Source organism: Myxine glutinosa, chromosome 14 (genome assembly GCF_964187855.1).
Source record: "Myxine glutinosa chromosome 14, kmMyxGlut1.1, whole genome shotgun sequence".
In the NCBI taxonomy this organism is placed as follows: Eukaryota; Metazoa; Chordata; class Myxini; order Myxiniformes; family Myxinidae; genus Myxine; species Myxine glutinosa.
The window spans coordinates 87,488,218-87,504,411 of record NC_136274.1 but is presented as its reverse complement, the minus strand read 5'-3'; the positions used below and the strand labels follow the sequence as shown (position 1 = coordinate 87,504,411).

At 42.8% G+C, this 16,194-nt stretch overlaps 2 protein-coding genes across 8 annotated transcripts in view; one reads left to right on the top strand and one right to left on the bottom strand.

Annotated features, from left to right (window-relative positions):
• EXOC1 (exocyst complex component 1) overlaps window positions 1-16,194 on the top strand; it is a 262,527-nt gene that overhangs the window by 56,702 nt on the left and 189,631 nt on the right. For all 6 annotated transcript variants that reach the window (XM_078768589.1, XM_078768584.1, XM_078768585.1 and 3 more), the window contains one exon: window positions 10,448-10,578. In XM_078768589.1, coding sequence (XP_078624715.1) covers window positions 10,448-10,578 — 131 coding nt within the window. The remainder of the gene's footprint in view (window positions 1-10,447; window positions 10,579-16,194) is intronic.
• The window catches only part of LOC137439970 (THAP domain-containing protein 2-like), a 234,700-nt gene that overhangs the window by 60,652 nt on the left and 157,854 nt on the right, over window positions 1-16,194 (bottom strand). The window lies entirely within an intron of this gene.

The window sequence follows — 16,194 nt, the reverse complement described above, 5'->3', positions numbered from 1 at the left end:
TCTCTCCCTCACATTTATAGTTTAATCTTAGATTACTGCCTCTCCCCCACATTTATAGTATAATCTTAGATTACTGCCTCTCTCCCCCACATTTATAGTATAATCTTAGATTACTGCCTCTCCCCCACATTTATAGTTTAATCTTAGATTACTGCCTCTCCCCCACATTTATAGTTTAATCTTAGATTAATGCTTCTCTCCCCCACATTTATAGTATAATCTTAGATTACTGCTTCTCTCCCCCACATTTATAGTATAATCTTAGATTACTGCCTCTCCCCCACATTTATAGTATAATCTTAGATTACTGCCTCTCTCCCCCACATTTATAGTATAATCTTAGATTACTGCCTCTCTCCCTCACATTTATAGTATAATCTTAGATTACTGCTTCTCTCCCCCACATTTATAGTATAATCTTAGATTACTGCCTCTCTCCCCCACATTTATAGTATAATCTTAGATTACTGCTTCTCTCCCCCACATTTATAGTATAATCTTAGATTACTGCCTCTCTCCCCCACATTTATAGTATAATCTTAGATTACTGCTTCTCTCCCCCACATTTATAGTTTAATCTTAGATTACTGCCTCTCTCCCCCACATTTATAGTATAATCTTAGATTACTGCCTCTCTCCCCCACATTTATAGTATAATCTTAGATTACTGCTTCTCTCCCTCACATTTATAGTTTAATCTTAGATTACTGCTTCTCTCCCTCACATTTATAGTATAATCTTAGATTACTGCCTCTCTCCCCCACATTTATAGTTTAATCTTAGATTACTGCATCTCTCCCCCACATTTATAGTATAATCTTAGATTACTGCCTCTCTCCCCCACATTTATAGTATAATCTTAGATTACTGCTTCTCTCCCTCACATTTATAGTTTAATCTTAGATTACTGCTTCTCTCCCTCACATTTATAGTATAATCTTAGATTACTGCCTCTCTCCCCCACATTTATAGTTTAATCTTAGATTACTGCCTCTCTCCCCCACATTTATAGTATAATCTTAGATTACTGCCTCTCTCCCCCACATTTATAGTGTAATCTTAGATTACTGCCTCTCTCCCCCACATTTATAGTATAATCTTAGATTACTGCCTCTCTCCCCCACATTTATAGTATAATCTTAGATTACTGCCTCTCTCCCCCACATTTATAGTTTAATCTTAGATTACTGCTTCTCTCCCTCACATTTATAGTTTAATCTTAGATTACTGCCTCTCTCCCTCACATTTATAGTTTAATCTTAGATTACTGCCTCTCTCCCCCACATTTATAGTATAATCTTAGATTACTGCCTCTCTCCCCCACATTTATAGTATAATCTTAGATTACTGCCTCTCTCCCCCACATTTATAGTTTAATCTTAGATTACTGCCTCTCTCCCCCACATTTATAGTATAATCTTAGATTACTGCCTCTCTCCCTCACATTTATAGTATAATCTTAGATTACTGCCTCTCTCCCCCACATTTATAGTATAATCTTAGATTACTGCTTCTCTCCCTCACATTTATAGTTTAATCTTAGATTACTGCTTCTCTCCCTCACATTTATAGTATAATCTTAGATTACTGCCTCTCTCCCCCACATTTATAGTATAATCTTAGATTACTGCCTCTCTCCCCCACATTTATAGTATAATCTTAGATTACTGCCTCTCTCCCCCACATTTATAGTATAATCTTAGATTACTGCCTCTCTCCCCCACATTTATAGTATAATCTTAGATTACTGCTTCTCTCCCTCACATTTATAGTATAATCTTAGATTACTGCTTCTCTCCCCCACATTTATAGTATAATCTTAGATTACTGCCTCTCTCCCCCACATTTATAGTATAATCTTAGATTACTGCCTCTCTCCCCCACATTTATAGTATAATCTTAGATTACTGCCTCTCTCCCCCACATTTATAGTTTAATCTTAGATTACTGCCTCTCTCCCCCACATTTATAGTATAATCTTAGATTACTGCCTCTCTCCCCCACATTTATAGTATAATCTTAGATTACTGCCTCTCTCCCCCACATTTATAGTATAATCTTAGATTACTGCTTCTCTCCCTCACATTTATAGTTTAATCTTAGATTACTGCTTCTCTCCCTCACATTTATAGTATAATCTTAGATTACTGCCTCTCTCCCCCACATTTATAGTATAATCTTAGATTACTGCCTCTCTCCCCCACATTTATAGTATAATCTTAGATTACTGCCTCTCTCCCCCACATTTATAGTATAATCTTAGATTACTGCCTCTCTCCCCCACATTTATAGTATAATCTTAGATTACTGCTTCTCTCCCTCACATTTATAGTATAATCTTAGATTACTGCTTCTCTCCCCACATTTATAGTATAATCTTAGATTACTGCTTCTCTTCCCCACATTTATAGTATAATCTTAGTTTACTGCTTCTCTCCCTCACATTTATAGTATAATCTTAGATTACTGCCTCTCTCCCCCACATTTATAGTATAATCTTAGATTACTGCCTCTCTCCCCCACATTTATAGTATAATCTTAGATTACTGCCTCTCTCCCCCACATTTATAGTATAATCTTAGATTACTGCCTCTCTCCCCCACATTTATAGTTTAATCTTAGATTACTGCATCTCTCCCCCACATTTATAGTATAATCTTAGATTACTGCCTCTCTCCCTCACATTTATAGTATAATCTTAGATTACTGCCTCTCTCCCTCACATTTATAGTATAATCTTAGATTACTGCCTCTCTCCCCCACATTTATAGTATAATCTTAGATTACTGCCTCTCTCCCCCACATTTATAGTATAATCTTAGATTACTGCCTCTCTCCCCCACATTTATAGTTTAATCTTAGATTACTGCATCTCTCCCCCACATTTATAGTTTAATCTTAGATTACTGCCTCTCTCCCCCACATTTATAGTATAATCTTAGATTACTGCCTCTCTCCCCCACATTTATAGTATAATCTTAGATTACTGCCTCTCTCCCCCACATTTATAGTTTAATCTTAGATTACTGCCTCTCTCCCCCACATTTATAGTATAATCTTAGATTACTGCCTCTCTCCCCCACATTTATAGTTTAATCTTAGATTACTGCCTCTCTCCCCCACATTTATAGTTTAATCTTAGATTACTGCATCTCTCCCCCACATTTATAGTATAATCTTAGATTACTGCCTCTCTCCCTCACATTTATAGTATAATCTTAGATTACTGCCTCTCTCCCTCACATTTATAGTATAATCTTAGATTACTGCCTCTCTCCCCCACATTTATAGTATAATCTTAGATTACTGCCTCTCTCCCCCACATTTATAGTATAATCTTAGATTACTGCCTCTCTCCCCCACATTTATAGTATAATCTTAGATTACTGCCTCTCTCCCCCACATTTATAGTATAATCTTAGATTACTGCATCTCTCCCCACATTTATAGTATAATCTTAGATTACTGCTTCTCTCCCTCACATTTATAGTATAATCTTAGATTACTGCCTCTCTCCCCCACATTTATAGTATAATCTTAGATTACTGCCTCTCTCCCCCACATTTATAGTATAATCTTAGATTACTGCCTCTCTCCCCCACATTTATAGTATAATCTTAGATTACTGCCTCTCTCCCTCACATTTATAGTATAATCTTAGATTACTGCCTCTCTCCCCCACATTTATAGTTTAATCTTAGATTACTGCTTCTCTCCCTCACATTTATAGTTTAATCTTAGATTACTGCCTCTCTCCCCCACATTTATAGTTTAATCTTAGATTACTGCTTCTCTCCCTCACATTTATAGTATAATCTTAGATTACTGCCTCTCTCCCTCACATTTATAGTATAATCTTAGATTACTGCCTCTCTCCCCCACATTTATAGTTTAATCTTAGATTACTGCTTCTCTCCCTCACATTTATAGTTTAATCTTAGATTACTGCCTCTCTCCCCCACATTTATAGTTTAATCTTAGATTACTGCCTCTCTCCCCCACATTTATAGTTTAATCTTAGATTACTGCTTCTCTCCCCCACATTTATAGTTTAATCTTAGATTACTGCCTCTCTCCCTCACATTTATAGTTTAATCTTAGATTACTGCATCTCTCCCCCACATTTATAGTATAATCTTAGATTACTGCATCTCTCCCCCACATTTATAGTTTAATCTTAGATTACTGCCTCTCTCCCTCACATTTATAGTATAATCTTAGATTACTGCCTCTCTCCCCCACATTTATAGTTTAATCTTAGATTACTGCCTCTCTCCCTCACATTTATAGTATAATCTTAGATTACTGCATCTCTCCCTCACATTTATAGTATAATCTTAGATTACTGCTTCTCTCCCCCACATTTATAGTATAATCTTAGATTACTGCTTCTCTCCCCACATTTATAGTTTAATCTTAGATTACTGCATCTCTCCCCCACATTTATAGTTTAATCTTAGATTACTGCATCTCTCCCCCACATTTATAGTATAATCTTAGATTACTGCTTCTCTCCCCACATTTATAGTATAATCTTAGATTACTGCTTCTCTCCCCCACATTTATAGTATAATCTTAGATTACTGCTTCTCTCCCTCACATTTATAGTTTAATCTTAGATTACTGCATCTCTCCCCCACATTTATAGTATAATCTTAGATTACTGCATCTCTCCCTCACATTTATAGTTTAATCTTAGATTACTGCATCTCTCCCCCACATTTATAGTATAATCTTAGATTACTGCTTCTCTCCCTCACATTTATAGTTTAATCTTAGATTACTGCATCTCTCCCCCACATTTATAGTATAATCTTAGATTACTGCATCTCTCCCTCACATTTATAGTATAATCTTAGATTACTGCATCTCTCCCCCACATTTATAGTATAATCTTAGATTACTGCATCTCTCCCTCACATTTATAGTATAATCTTAGATTACTGCCTCTCTCCCCACATTTATAGTTTAATCTTAGATTACTGCCTCTCTCCCCCACATTTATAGTATAATCTTAGATTACTGCATCTCTCCCCCACATTTATAGTATAATCTTAGATTACTGCTTCTCTCCCTCACATTTATAGTTTAATCTTAGATTACTGCTTCTCTCCCCCACATTTATAGTATAATCTTAGATTACTGCATCTCTCCCCCACATTTATAGTTTAATCTTAGATTACTGCTTCTCTCCCCCACATTTATAGTATAATCTTAGATTACTGCTTCTCTCCCTCACATTTATAGTTTAATCTTAGATTACTGCTTCTCTCCCTCACATTTATAGTATAATCTTAGATTACTGCCTCTCTCCCCCACATTTATAGTGTAATCTTAGATTACTGCCTCTCTCCCCCACATTTATAGTATAATCTTAGATTACTGCCTCTCTCCCCCACATTTATAGTATAATCTTAGATTACTGCTTCTCTCCCTCACATTTATAGTATAATCTTAGATTACTGCTTCTCTCCCTCACATTTATAGTATAATCTTAGATTACTGCTTCTCTCCCCCACATTTATATTATAATCTTAGATTACTGCTTCTCTCCCTCACATTTATAGTTTAATCTTAGATTACTGCCTCTCTCCCCCACATTTATAGTTTAATCTTAGATTACTGCATCTCTCCCCCACATTTATAGTATAATCTTAGATTACTGCCTCTCTCCCTCACATTTATAGTATAATCTTAGATTACTGCTTCTCTCCCCCACATTTATATTATAATCTTAGATTACTGCTTCTCTCCCTCACATTTATAGTATAATCTTAGATTACTGCCTCTCTCCCTCACATTTATATTATAATCTTAGATTACTGCTTCTCTCCCTCACATTTATAGTATAATCTTAGATTACTGCATCTCTCCCTCACATTTATAGTATAATCTTAGATTACTGCTTCTCTCCCCCACATTTATAGTATAATCTTAGATTACTGCTTCTCTCACTCACATTTATAGTATAATCTTAGATTACTGCTTCTCTCCCTCACATTTATAGTATAATCTTAGATTACTGCATCTCTCCCTCACATTTATAGTATAATCTTAGATTACTGCTTCTCTCCCCCACATTTATAGTATAATCTTAGATTACTGCATCTCTCCCCCACATTTATAGTATAATCTTAGATTACTGCATCTCTCCCTCACATTTATAGTATAATCTTAGATTACTGCTTCTCTCCCCCACATTTATAGTATAATCTTAGATTACTGCTTCTCTCCCTCACATTTATAGTATAATCTTAGATTACTGCATCTCTCACACATCTAGAGTTTGATCTCAGATTACTGTATCTCTCACACATCCACTGTTATCTTGTGGCCACTTGTTCATGGGGGCTGCGAGCCATGTGTTTATGGGGTTGGTAGTCATTTGTTTATGGGGGCTGGTAGCCACTTGTTTATGGGGGCTGCTCACCACGTGTTTGTGGGGCTGGTGGCCATGTGTTTATGGGGCTGCTAACCACGTGTTTGTGGGGCTGGTGGCCATGTGTTTATGGGGCTGCTAACCACGTGTTTGTGGGGCTGGTGGCCATGTGTTTATGGGGCTGCTAACCACGTGTTTATGGAGCTGCTAACCACGTGTTTGTGCGGCTGCGAGCCACGTGTTTATGGGGCTGGTCGTCATTTGTTTATTGGGGCTGCTAGCCACGTGTTTATGGGGGCTGGTATTCATTTGTTTACGGGAGCTGGTAGTCATTTGTTTATGGGGGCTGGTTGTCATTTGTTTATGGGGGCTGGTAGTCATTTGTTTATGGGGGCTGGTAGTCATTTGTTTATGGGGGCTGGTAGTCATTTGTTTATGGGGGCTGGTAGTCATTTGTTTATGGGGGCTGGTAGTCATTTGTTTATGGGGGCTGGTAGTCATTTGTTTATGGGGGCTGGTTGTCATTTGTTTATGGGGGCTGGTAGTCATTTGTTTATGGGGGCTGGTAGTCATTTGTTTATGGGGGCTGGTAGTCATTTGTTTATGGGGGCTGGTAGTCATTTGTTTATGGGGGCTGGTAGTCATTTGTTTATGGGGGCTGGTAGTCATTTGTTTATGGGGGCTGGTAGTCATTTGTTTATGGGGGCTGGTAGTCATTTGTTTATGGGGGCTGGTAGTCATTTGTTTATGGGGGCTGGTAGTCATTTGTTTGTGGGGGCTGGTCGTCATTTGTTTATGGGGGCTGGTAGTCATTTGTTTATGGGGGCTGCTAGTCATTTGTTTATGGGGGCTGGTAGTCATTTGTTTATGGGGGCTGGTAGTCATTTGTTTATGGGGGCTGCTAGCCACGTGTTCATGGGGGCTGGTAGTCATTTGTTTACGGGAGCTGGTAGTCATTTGTTTATGGGGGCTGGTTGTCATTTGTTTATGGAGGCTGGTAGTCATTTGTTTATGGGGGCTGGTAGTCATTTGTTTATGGGGGCTGGTAGTCATTTGTTTATGGGGGCTGGTAGTCATTTGTTTATGGGGGCTGGTAGTCATTTGTTTGTGGGGGTTGGTAGTCATTTGTTTATGGGGGCTTGTAGTCATTTGTTTATGGGGGCTGGTAGTCATTTGTTTATGGGGGCTGGTAGTCATTTGTTTATGGGGGCTGGTAGTCATTTGTTTATGGGGGCTGGTAGTCATTTGTTTAAGGGGGCTGGTAGTCATTTGTTTATGGGGCTGGTAGTCGTTTGTTTATGGGGGCTGGTAGTCATTTGTTTATGGGGGCTGCTAGCCACGTGTTTATGGGGGCTGGTAGTCATTTGTTTACGGGAGCTGGTAGTCATTTGTTTATGGGGGCTGGTAGTCATTTGTTTATGGGGGCTGGTAGTCATTTGTTTATGGGGGCTGGTAGTCATTTGTTTATGGGGGCTGGTAGTCATTTGTTTATGGGGGCTGGTAGTCATTTGTTTATGGGGGCTGGTAGTCATTTGTTTGTGGGGGCTGGTAGTCATTTGTTTATGGGGGCTGGTAGTCATTTGTTTATGGGGGCTGGTAGTCATTTGTTTATGGGGGCTGGTAGTCATTTGTTTGTGGGGGTTGGTAGTCATTTGTTTGTGGGGGCTGGTAGTCATTTGTTTATGGGGGCTGGTAGTCATTTGTTTATGGGGGCTGGTAGTCATTTGTTTATGGGGGCTGGTAGTCATTTGTTTATGGGGGCTGGTAGTCGTTTGTTTATGGGGGCTGGTAGTCGTTTGTTTAAGGGGGCTGGTAGTCGTTTGTTTATGGGGCTGGTAGTCGTTTGTTTATGCGGGCTGGTAGTCATTTGTTTATGCGGGCTGGTAGTCATTTGTTTATGCGGGCTGGTAGTCATTTGTTTATGCGGGCTGGTAGTCATTTGTTTATGGGGGCTGGTAGTCATTTGTTTATGGGGGCTGGTAGTCATTTGTTTATGGGGGCTGGTAGTCATTTGTTTATGGGGGCTGGTAGTCATTTGTTTATGGGGGCTGGTAGTCATTTGTTTATGGGGGCTGGTAGTCATTTGTTTATGGGGGCTGGTAGTCATTTGTTTGTGGGGGCTGGTCGTCATTTGTTTATGGGGGCTGGTAGTCATTTGTTTATGGGGGCTGCTAGCCACGTGTTCATGGGGACTGGTAGTCATTTGTTTACGGGAGCTGGTGGTCATTTGTTTATGGGGGCTGGTTGTCATTTGTTTATGGAGGCTGGTAGTCATTTGTTTATGGGGGCTGGTAGTCATTTGTTTATGGGGGCTGGTAGTCATTTGTTTATGGGGGCTGGTAGTCATTTGTTTATGGGGGCTGGTAGTCATTTGTTTGTGGGGGTTGGTAGTCATTTGTTTATGGGGGCTTGTAGTCATTTGTTTATGGGGGCTGGTAGTCATTTGTTTATGGGGGCTGGTAGTCATTTGTTTATGGGGGCTGGTAGTCATTTGTTTATGGGGGCTGGTAGTCATTTGTTTAAGGGGGCTGGTAGTCATTTGTTTATGGGGCTGGTAGTCGTTTGTTTATGGGGGCTGGTAGTCATTTGTTTATGGGGGCTGCTAGCCACGTGTTTATGGGGGCTGGTAGTCATTTGTTTACGGGAGCTGGTAGTCATTTGTTTATGGGGGCTGGTAGTCGTTTGTTTATGGGGGCTGGTAGTCATTTGTTTATGGGGGCTGGTAGTCATTTGTTTATGGGGGCTGGTAGTCATTTGTTTATGGGGGCTGGTAGTCATTTGTTTATGGGGGCTGGTAGTCATTTGTTTGTGGGGGCTGGTAGTCATTTGTTTATGGGGGCTGGTAGTCATTTGTTTATGGGGGCTGGTAGTCATTTGTTTATGGGGGCTGGTAGTCATTTGTTTGTGGGGGTTGGTAGTCATTTGTTTGTGGGGGCTGGTAGTCATTTGTTTATGGGGGCTGGTAGTCATTTGTTTATGGGGGCTGGTAGTCATTTGTTTATGGGGGCTGGTAGTCATTTGTTTATGGGGGCTGGTAGTCATTTGTTTATGGGGGCTGGTAGTCGTTTGTTTATGGGGGCTGGTAGTCGTTTGTTTAAGGGGGCTGGTAGTCGTTTGTTTATGGGGCTGGTAGTCGTTTGTTTATGCGGGCTGGTAGTCATTTGTTTATGCGGGCTGGTAGTCATTTGTTTATGCGGGCTGGTAGTCATTTGTTTATGCGGGCTGGTAGTCATTTGTTTATGGGGGCTGGTAGTCATTTGTTTATGGGGGCTGGTAGTCATTTGTTTATGGGGGCTGGTAGTCATTTGTTTAGGGGGCTGGTAGTCGTTTGTTTATGGGGCTGGTAGTCGTTTGTTTAAGGGGGCTGGTCGTCGTTTGTTTATGGGGCTGGTAGTCGTTTGTTTATGGGGGCTGGTAGTCATTTGTTTATGCGGGCTGGTAGTCATTTGTTTATGCGGGCTGGTAGTCATTTGTTTATGGGGGCTGGTAGTCATTTGTTTATGCGGGCTGGTAGTCATTTGTTTATGCGGGCTGGTAGTCATTTGTTTATGGGGGCTGGTAGTCATTTGTTTATGGGGCTGGTAGTCATTTGTTTAGGGGGCTGGTAGTCGTTTGTTTATGGGGCTGGTAGTCGTTTGTTTATGGGGGCTGGTAGTCGTTTGTTTATGGGGGCTGGTAGTCATTTGTTTATGGGGGCTGGTAGTCGTTTGTTTATGGGGCTGGTAGTCGTTTGTTTATGGGGGCTGGTAGTCGTTTGTTTATGGGGGCTGGTAGTCATTTGTTTATGCGGGCTGGTAGTCATTTGTTTATGGGGGCTGGTAGTCATTTGTTTATGGGGCTGGTAGTCATTTGTTTAGGGGGCTGGTAGTCGTTTGTTTATGGGGCTGGTAGTCGTTTGTTTATGGGGGCTGGTAGTCGTTTGTTTATGGGGGCTGGTAGTCATTTGTTTATGCGGGCTGGTAGTCATTTGTTTATGCGGGCTGGTAGTCATTTGTTTATGCGGGCTGGTAGTCACGTGGTTAAGTTTGTAGCGATCTATTTTGGATTTTCTGTCATTTCTTTTTTCAGTCGCAACAGAGTGGCCTGTTCAGGTGTCTGTGGTGAAGATAAAGAAAGTGGATCGAGGGGACCAATACAAGAAGCAGGCAACGTGGTTGTTGCGAGACCTTGCACTTGTTGATGGGAAGGATTCCACCAAGGTATTGTTGTTTTTCCATCCCCCCGCTATGACTGTTAGCTGGTTCAATTTGAAGCTCTAAAAAATGCCAAAGTAGTCATTTTTATGGATTGCTAAGTGAGTGAGGCGAATGCCAAGTACTTTCCACCTCCTCTGGCACCATGCTTGTCATTAATCAAGTTAACAGCTGCTGCCTCCAAACCACGTTACACCACTGCTTACAACCCCAATACAGGCCTCCAAACCCCATTATACCACTGCTTACAACCCCAATACAGGCCTCAAAACCATTACACCACTGCTTACAACCCCAATACAGGCCTTCAAACCCCGTTACACCACTGCTTCCAACCCCAATACAAGCCTCCAAACCCTGTTACACCACTGCTTCCAACCCCAATACAGGCCTCAAAACCCCGTTACACCACCGCTTCCAACCCCAATACAGGCCTCCAAAACCACGTTGCACCACTGCTTCCAACCCCGTTACACCACCGCTTCCAATCCCAATACAGTCCTCCAAAACCACGTTGCACCACTGCTTCCAACCCCGTTACACCACTGCTTCCAACCCCAATACAGGCCTTCAAAACCCCGTTACACCACCGCTTCCAACCCCAATACAGGCCTCCAAAACCACGTTGCACCACTGCTTCCAACCCCGTTACACCACCGCTTCCAACCCCAATACAGGCCTCCAAAACCACGTTGCACCACTGCTTCCAACCCCGTTACACCACCGCTTCCAGCCCCAATACAGGCCTCCAAAACCACGTTGCACCACTGCTTCCAACCCCGTTACACCACTGCTTCCAACCCCAATACAGGCCTCCAAAACCACGTTGCACCACTGCTTCCAACCCCGTTACACCACTGCTTACAACCCCAATACAGGCCTTCAGACCACGTTGCACCACTGCTTCCAACCCCAATACAGGCCTCCAAACCACGTTACACCACTGCTTACAACCCCAATACAGGCCTCCAAACCCCATTATACCACTGCTTACAACCCCAATACAGGCTTTCAAACCCCGTTACACCACTGCTTACAACCCCAATACAGGCCTTCAAACCCCGTTACACCACTGCTGACAACCCCAATACAGGCTTTCAAACCACGTTACACCACTGCTTACAACCCCAATACAGGCCTCAAAACCCCATTACACCACTGCTTACAACCCCAATATCGGCCTCCAAACCCCATTATACCACTGCTTCCAACCCCAATATCGGCCTCCAAACCCCATTATACCACTGCTTACAACCCCAATACAGGCCTCCAAACCCCATTACACCACTGATTCCAACCCCAATACAGGCCTTCAACCCCCATTACACCACTGCTCATCATCACCTTGTCCCTCATCTTCCTGCTCTTTCACTTTATCATATTAACTCATCACCTTGCCCCTCATCTTCCTGCTCTTTCACTTAATCAGATAAACTCATCACCTTATCCCTCATCTTCCTGCTCTTTCACTTCATGAGATTAACTCATCACCTTGTCCCTCATCTTCCTGCTCTTTCACTTCATCAGATAAACCCATCACCTTGTCCCTCATCTTCCTGCTCTTTCACTTCATCAGATAAACTCATCACCTTGTCCCTCATCTTCCTGCTCTTTCACTTCATCAGATTCAGCTCATCACCTTGCTCCTTATCTTCCTGCTCTTTCACTTCATCAGATAAACCCATCACCTTGTCCCTCATATTCCTGCTCTTTCACTTCATCAGATAAACTCATCACCTTGTCCCTCATATTCCTGCTCTTTCACTTCCTCAGATAAACCCATCACCTTGTCCCTCATATTCCTGCTCTTTCACTTCATCAGATAAACTCATCACCTTGTCCCTCATATTCCTGCTCTTTCACTTCATCAGATAAACTCATCACCTTGTCCCTCATCTTCCTGCTCTTTCACTTCATCAGATAAACTCATCACCTTGTCCCTCATCTTCCTGCTCTTTCACTTCATCAGATTCAGCTCATCACCTTGTCCCTCATATTCCTGCTCTTTCACTTCATCAGATAAACCCATCACCTTGTCCCTCATATTCCTGCTCTTTCACTTCATCAGATAAACTCATCACCTTGTCCCTCATATTCCTGCTCTTTCACTTCATCAGATAAACTCATCACCTTGTCCCTCATCTTCCTGCTCTTTCACTTCATCAGATAAACTCATCACCTTGTCCCTCATCTTCCTGCTCTTTCACTTCATCAGATTCAGCTCATCACCTTGTCCCTCATCTTCCTGCTCTTTCACTTCATCAGATAAACTCATCACCTTGCCCCTCATCTTCCTGCTCTTTCACTTCATCAGATAAACTCATCACCTTGCTCCTCATCTTCCTGCTCTTTCACTTCATCATATAAACTCATCACCTTGCTCCTCATCTTCCTGCTCTTTCACTTCATCAGATAAACCCATCACCTTGTCCCTCATATTCCTGCTCTTTCACTTCATCAGATAAACTCATCACCTTGTCCCTCATATTCCTGCTCTTTCACTTCATCAGATAAACCCATCACCTTGTCCCTCATATTCCTGCTCTTTCACTTCATCAGATAAACTCATCACCTTGTCCCTCATCTTCCTGCTCTTTCACTTCATCATAAAAACTCATCACCTTGTCCCTCATCTTCCTGCTCTTTCACTTCATCAGATTCAGCTCATCACCTTATCTCTCATCTTCCTGCTCTTTCACTTCACCAGATTCAGCTCATCACCTTGTCCCTCATCGTCCTGCTCTTTCACTTCATCAGATAAACTCATCACCTTATCCCTCATCTTCCTGCTCTTTCACTTCATCAGATAAACTCATCACCTTGTCCCTCATCTTCCTGCTCTTTCACTTCATCAGATTCAGCTCATCACCTTGTCCCTCATCTTCCTGCTCTTTCACTTCATCAGATAAACTCATCACCTTGTCCCTCATCGTCCTGCTCTTTCACTTCATCAGATAAACTCATCACCTTATCCCTCATCTTCCTGCTCTTTCACTTCATCAGATTCAGCTCATCACCTTGTCCCTCATCTTCCTGCTCTTTCACTTCATCAGATAAACCCATCACCTTGTCCCTCATATTCCTGCTCTTTCACTTCATCAGATAAACTCATCACCTTGCCCCTCATCTTCCTGCTCTTTCACTTCACCAGATTCAGCTCATCACCTTGTCCCTCATCTTCCTGCTCTTTCACTTCATCAGATAAACCCATCACCTTGTCCCTCATATTCCTGCAACTGAACTAAAGTATTGTACCTTTTATCCTCTTTATCCACCTCACCTTTTGGAATGACAAACATTGTCACGTACAACAAACAAATGTTTCCATGTCCAATCGTAGGCCTTTAATTGTTAGTATTGAGCTGTCCCAATGCTTAACAGGTACTGGTTACGAAATTGGCAGGGATTGTGTTTTACCTTGTATTGCGGGTGGTTTGAGGCTCCGTCCGCTCAGGCGGTGTATGAAACAAGGCCCAGGGTGTGAGACGACGTAGAGTGAAACCACACGGAGTCCTGGAGAGGATTGCGTCTGCTGCATCCCTGTATGTTCTGTTTGTCATGTAATAGCATCATATTTTCTCTGAGAATACTCAGGGGCACCACCTGGTACACCCAGCACAACCAATCTACTCATGGCAAGCGATCAATGTGATGAATACCATTCTCAGGAAGTTTGAGGTGTTTTTTTTTCGGATGATTTATTTAATATTGTGCTGATAAATCTTTTTTTCGTTGATTATTACTTCCACCACTGAAGGTGGACGGAGGTTTTGTTTTTACCCCTGTTTGTCTGTCTGATGTGAGCATCAAATCGTATAATCTCGTGTTTGATGTGGACTGGTTGTGTGTGTGACGACAACAAATTTATTTGATTTTGGTGAAGGTCTGGATCCGGATTGTGGCATCTTCAAGTGATTCTTCACCATTGAGAGATGGGGCCAATAATAAAAACTAGAACGGCACTCGATGGAGCACGCACCTCCGTCAACCTGAACACCTTTTGGTTTGTATCCCACTGATAGGCCAGATCTGGATTCGGACCTGAAACAAAATCGAATCGGCTTCTTCTTCTCACCTAACTAACTCATCCACCAAGTTTTAAAATATCATGTTATTTATTGCTTTTCTCCAGATATCTCAATGGTGAAGAATCGCTTTAAAAAATTTTTTTATCGTATCCGGATCCGGTTTCAGATCTTCACCAAAATCGAATGGATTTGGTCTTGTCAAACACCCAACCTCTCCACCAAGTTTCATCCAAGTCCTTCCACAACATTTTGATATATCCTGCTATGTATCGTTTTTACCCCTATCTCCCAATGGTGAAGAATCATTTAAAAAATTATAGTAGCCGGATCCGAATCCGGATCTTCACCAAAATGTTATCATTTAGTCCTCGTCACATATGCTACCTCTCTGCCAAAGTTTGTCCAAATCCATCAACAACCTTTTGAGATATCTTGTTCACAGTCACAGACAGCCACACACACGCACGCCAGACAGCCAGACAGCCAGACAGCCAGACACACAGACAGCCAGACAGCCAGACAGCCAGACAGCCAGACAGCCAGACACACAGACAGCCAGACACACAGACAGCCAGACACACAGACAGCCAGACACACAGACAGCCAGACACACAGACAGCCAGACACACAGACAGCCAGACACACAGACACACAGCCAGCCAGACAGCCAGCCAGACAGCCAGCCAGCCAGCCAGACAGCCAGACACAGACAGCCAGACACAGACAGCCAGACACAGACAGACAGCCAGACACAGACAGCCAGACACAGACAGCCAGACACAGACAGCCAGACACAGACAGCCAGACACAGACAGCCAGACACAGACAGCCAGACACAGACAGCCAGACACAGACAGCCAGACACAGACAGCCAGACACAGACAGCCAGACACAGACAGCCAGACACAGACAGCCAGACACAGACAGCCAGACACAGACAGCCAGACACAGACAGCCAGACACAGACAGCCAGACACAGACAGCCAGACACAGACAGCCAGACACAGACAGCCAGACACAGACAGCCAGACACAGACAGCCAGACACAGACAGCCAGACACAGACAGCCAGACACAGACAGCCAGACACAGACAGCCAGACACAGACAGCCAGACACAGACAGCCAGACACAGACAGCCAGACACAGACAGCCAGACACAGACAGCCAGACACAGACAGCCAGACACACACAGACAGCCAGACACACAGACAGCCAGACACACAGACAGCCAGACACACAGACAGCCAGACACACAGACAGCCAGACACAGACAGCCAGACACAGACAGCCAGACACAGACAGCCAGACACAGACAGCCAGACACACAGACAGCCAGACACACAGACAGCCAGACACACAGACAGCCAGACACACAGACAGCCAGACACACAGACAGCCAGACACACAGACAGCCAGACACACAGACAGCCAGACACACAGACAGCCAGACACACAGACAGCCAGACACACAGACAGCCAGACACACAGACAGCCAGACACACAGACAGCCAGACACACAGACAGCCAGACACACAGACAGCCAGACACACAGACAGCCAGACACACAGACAGCCAGACACACAGACAGCCAGA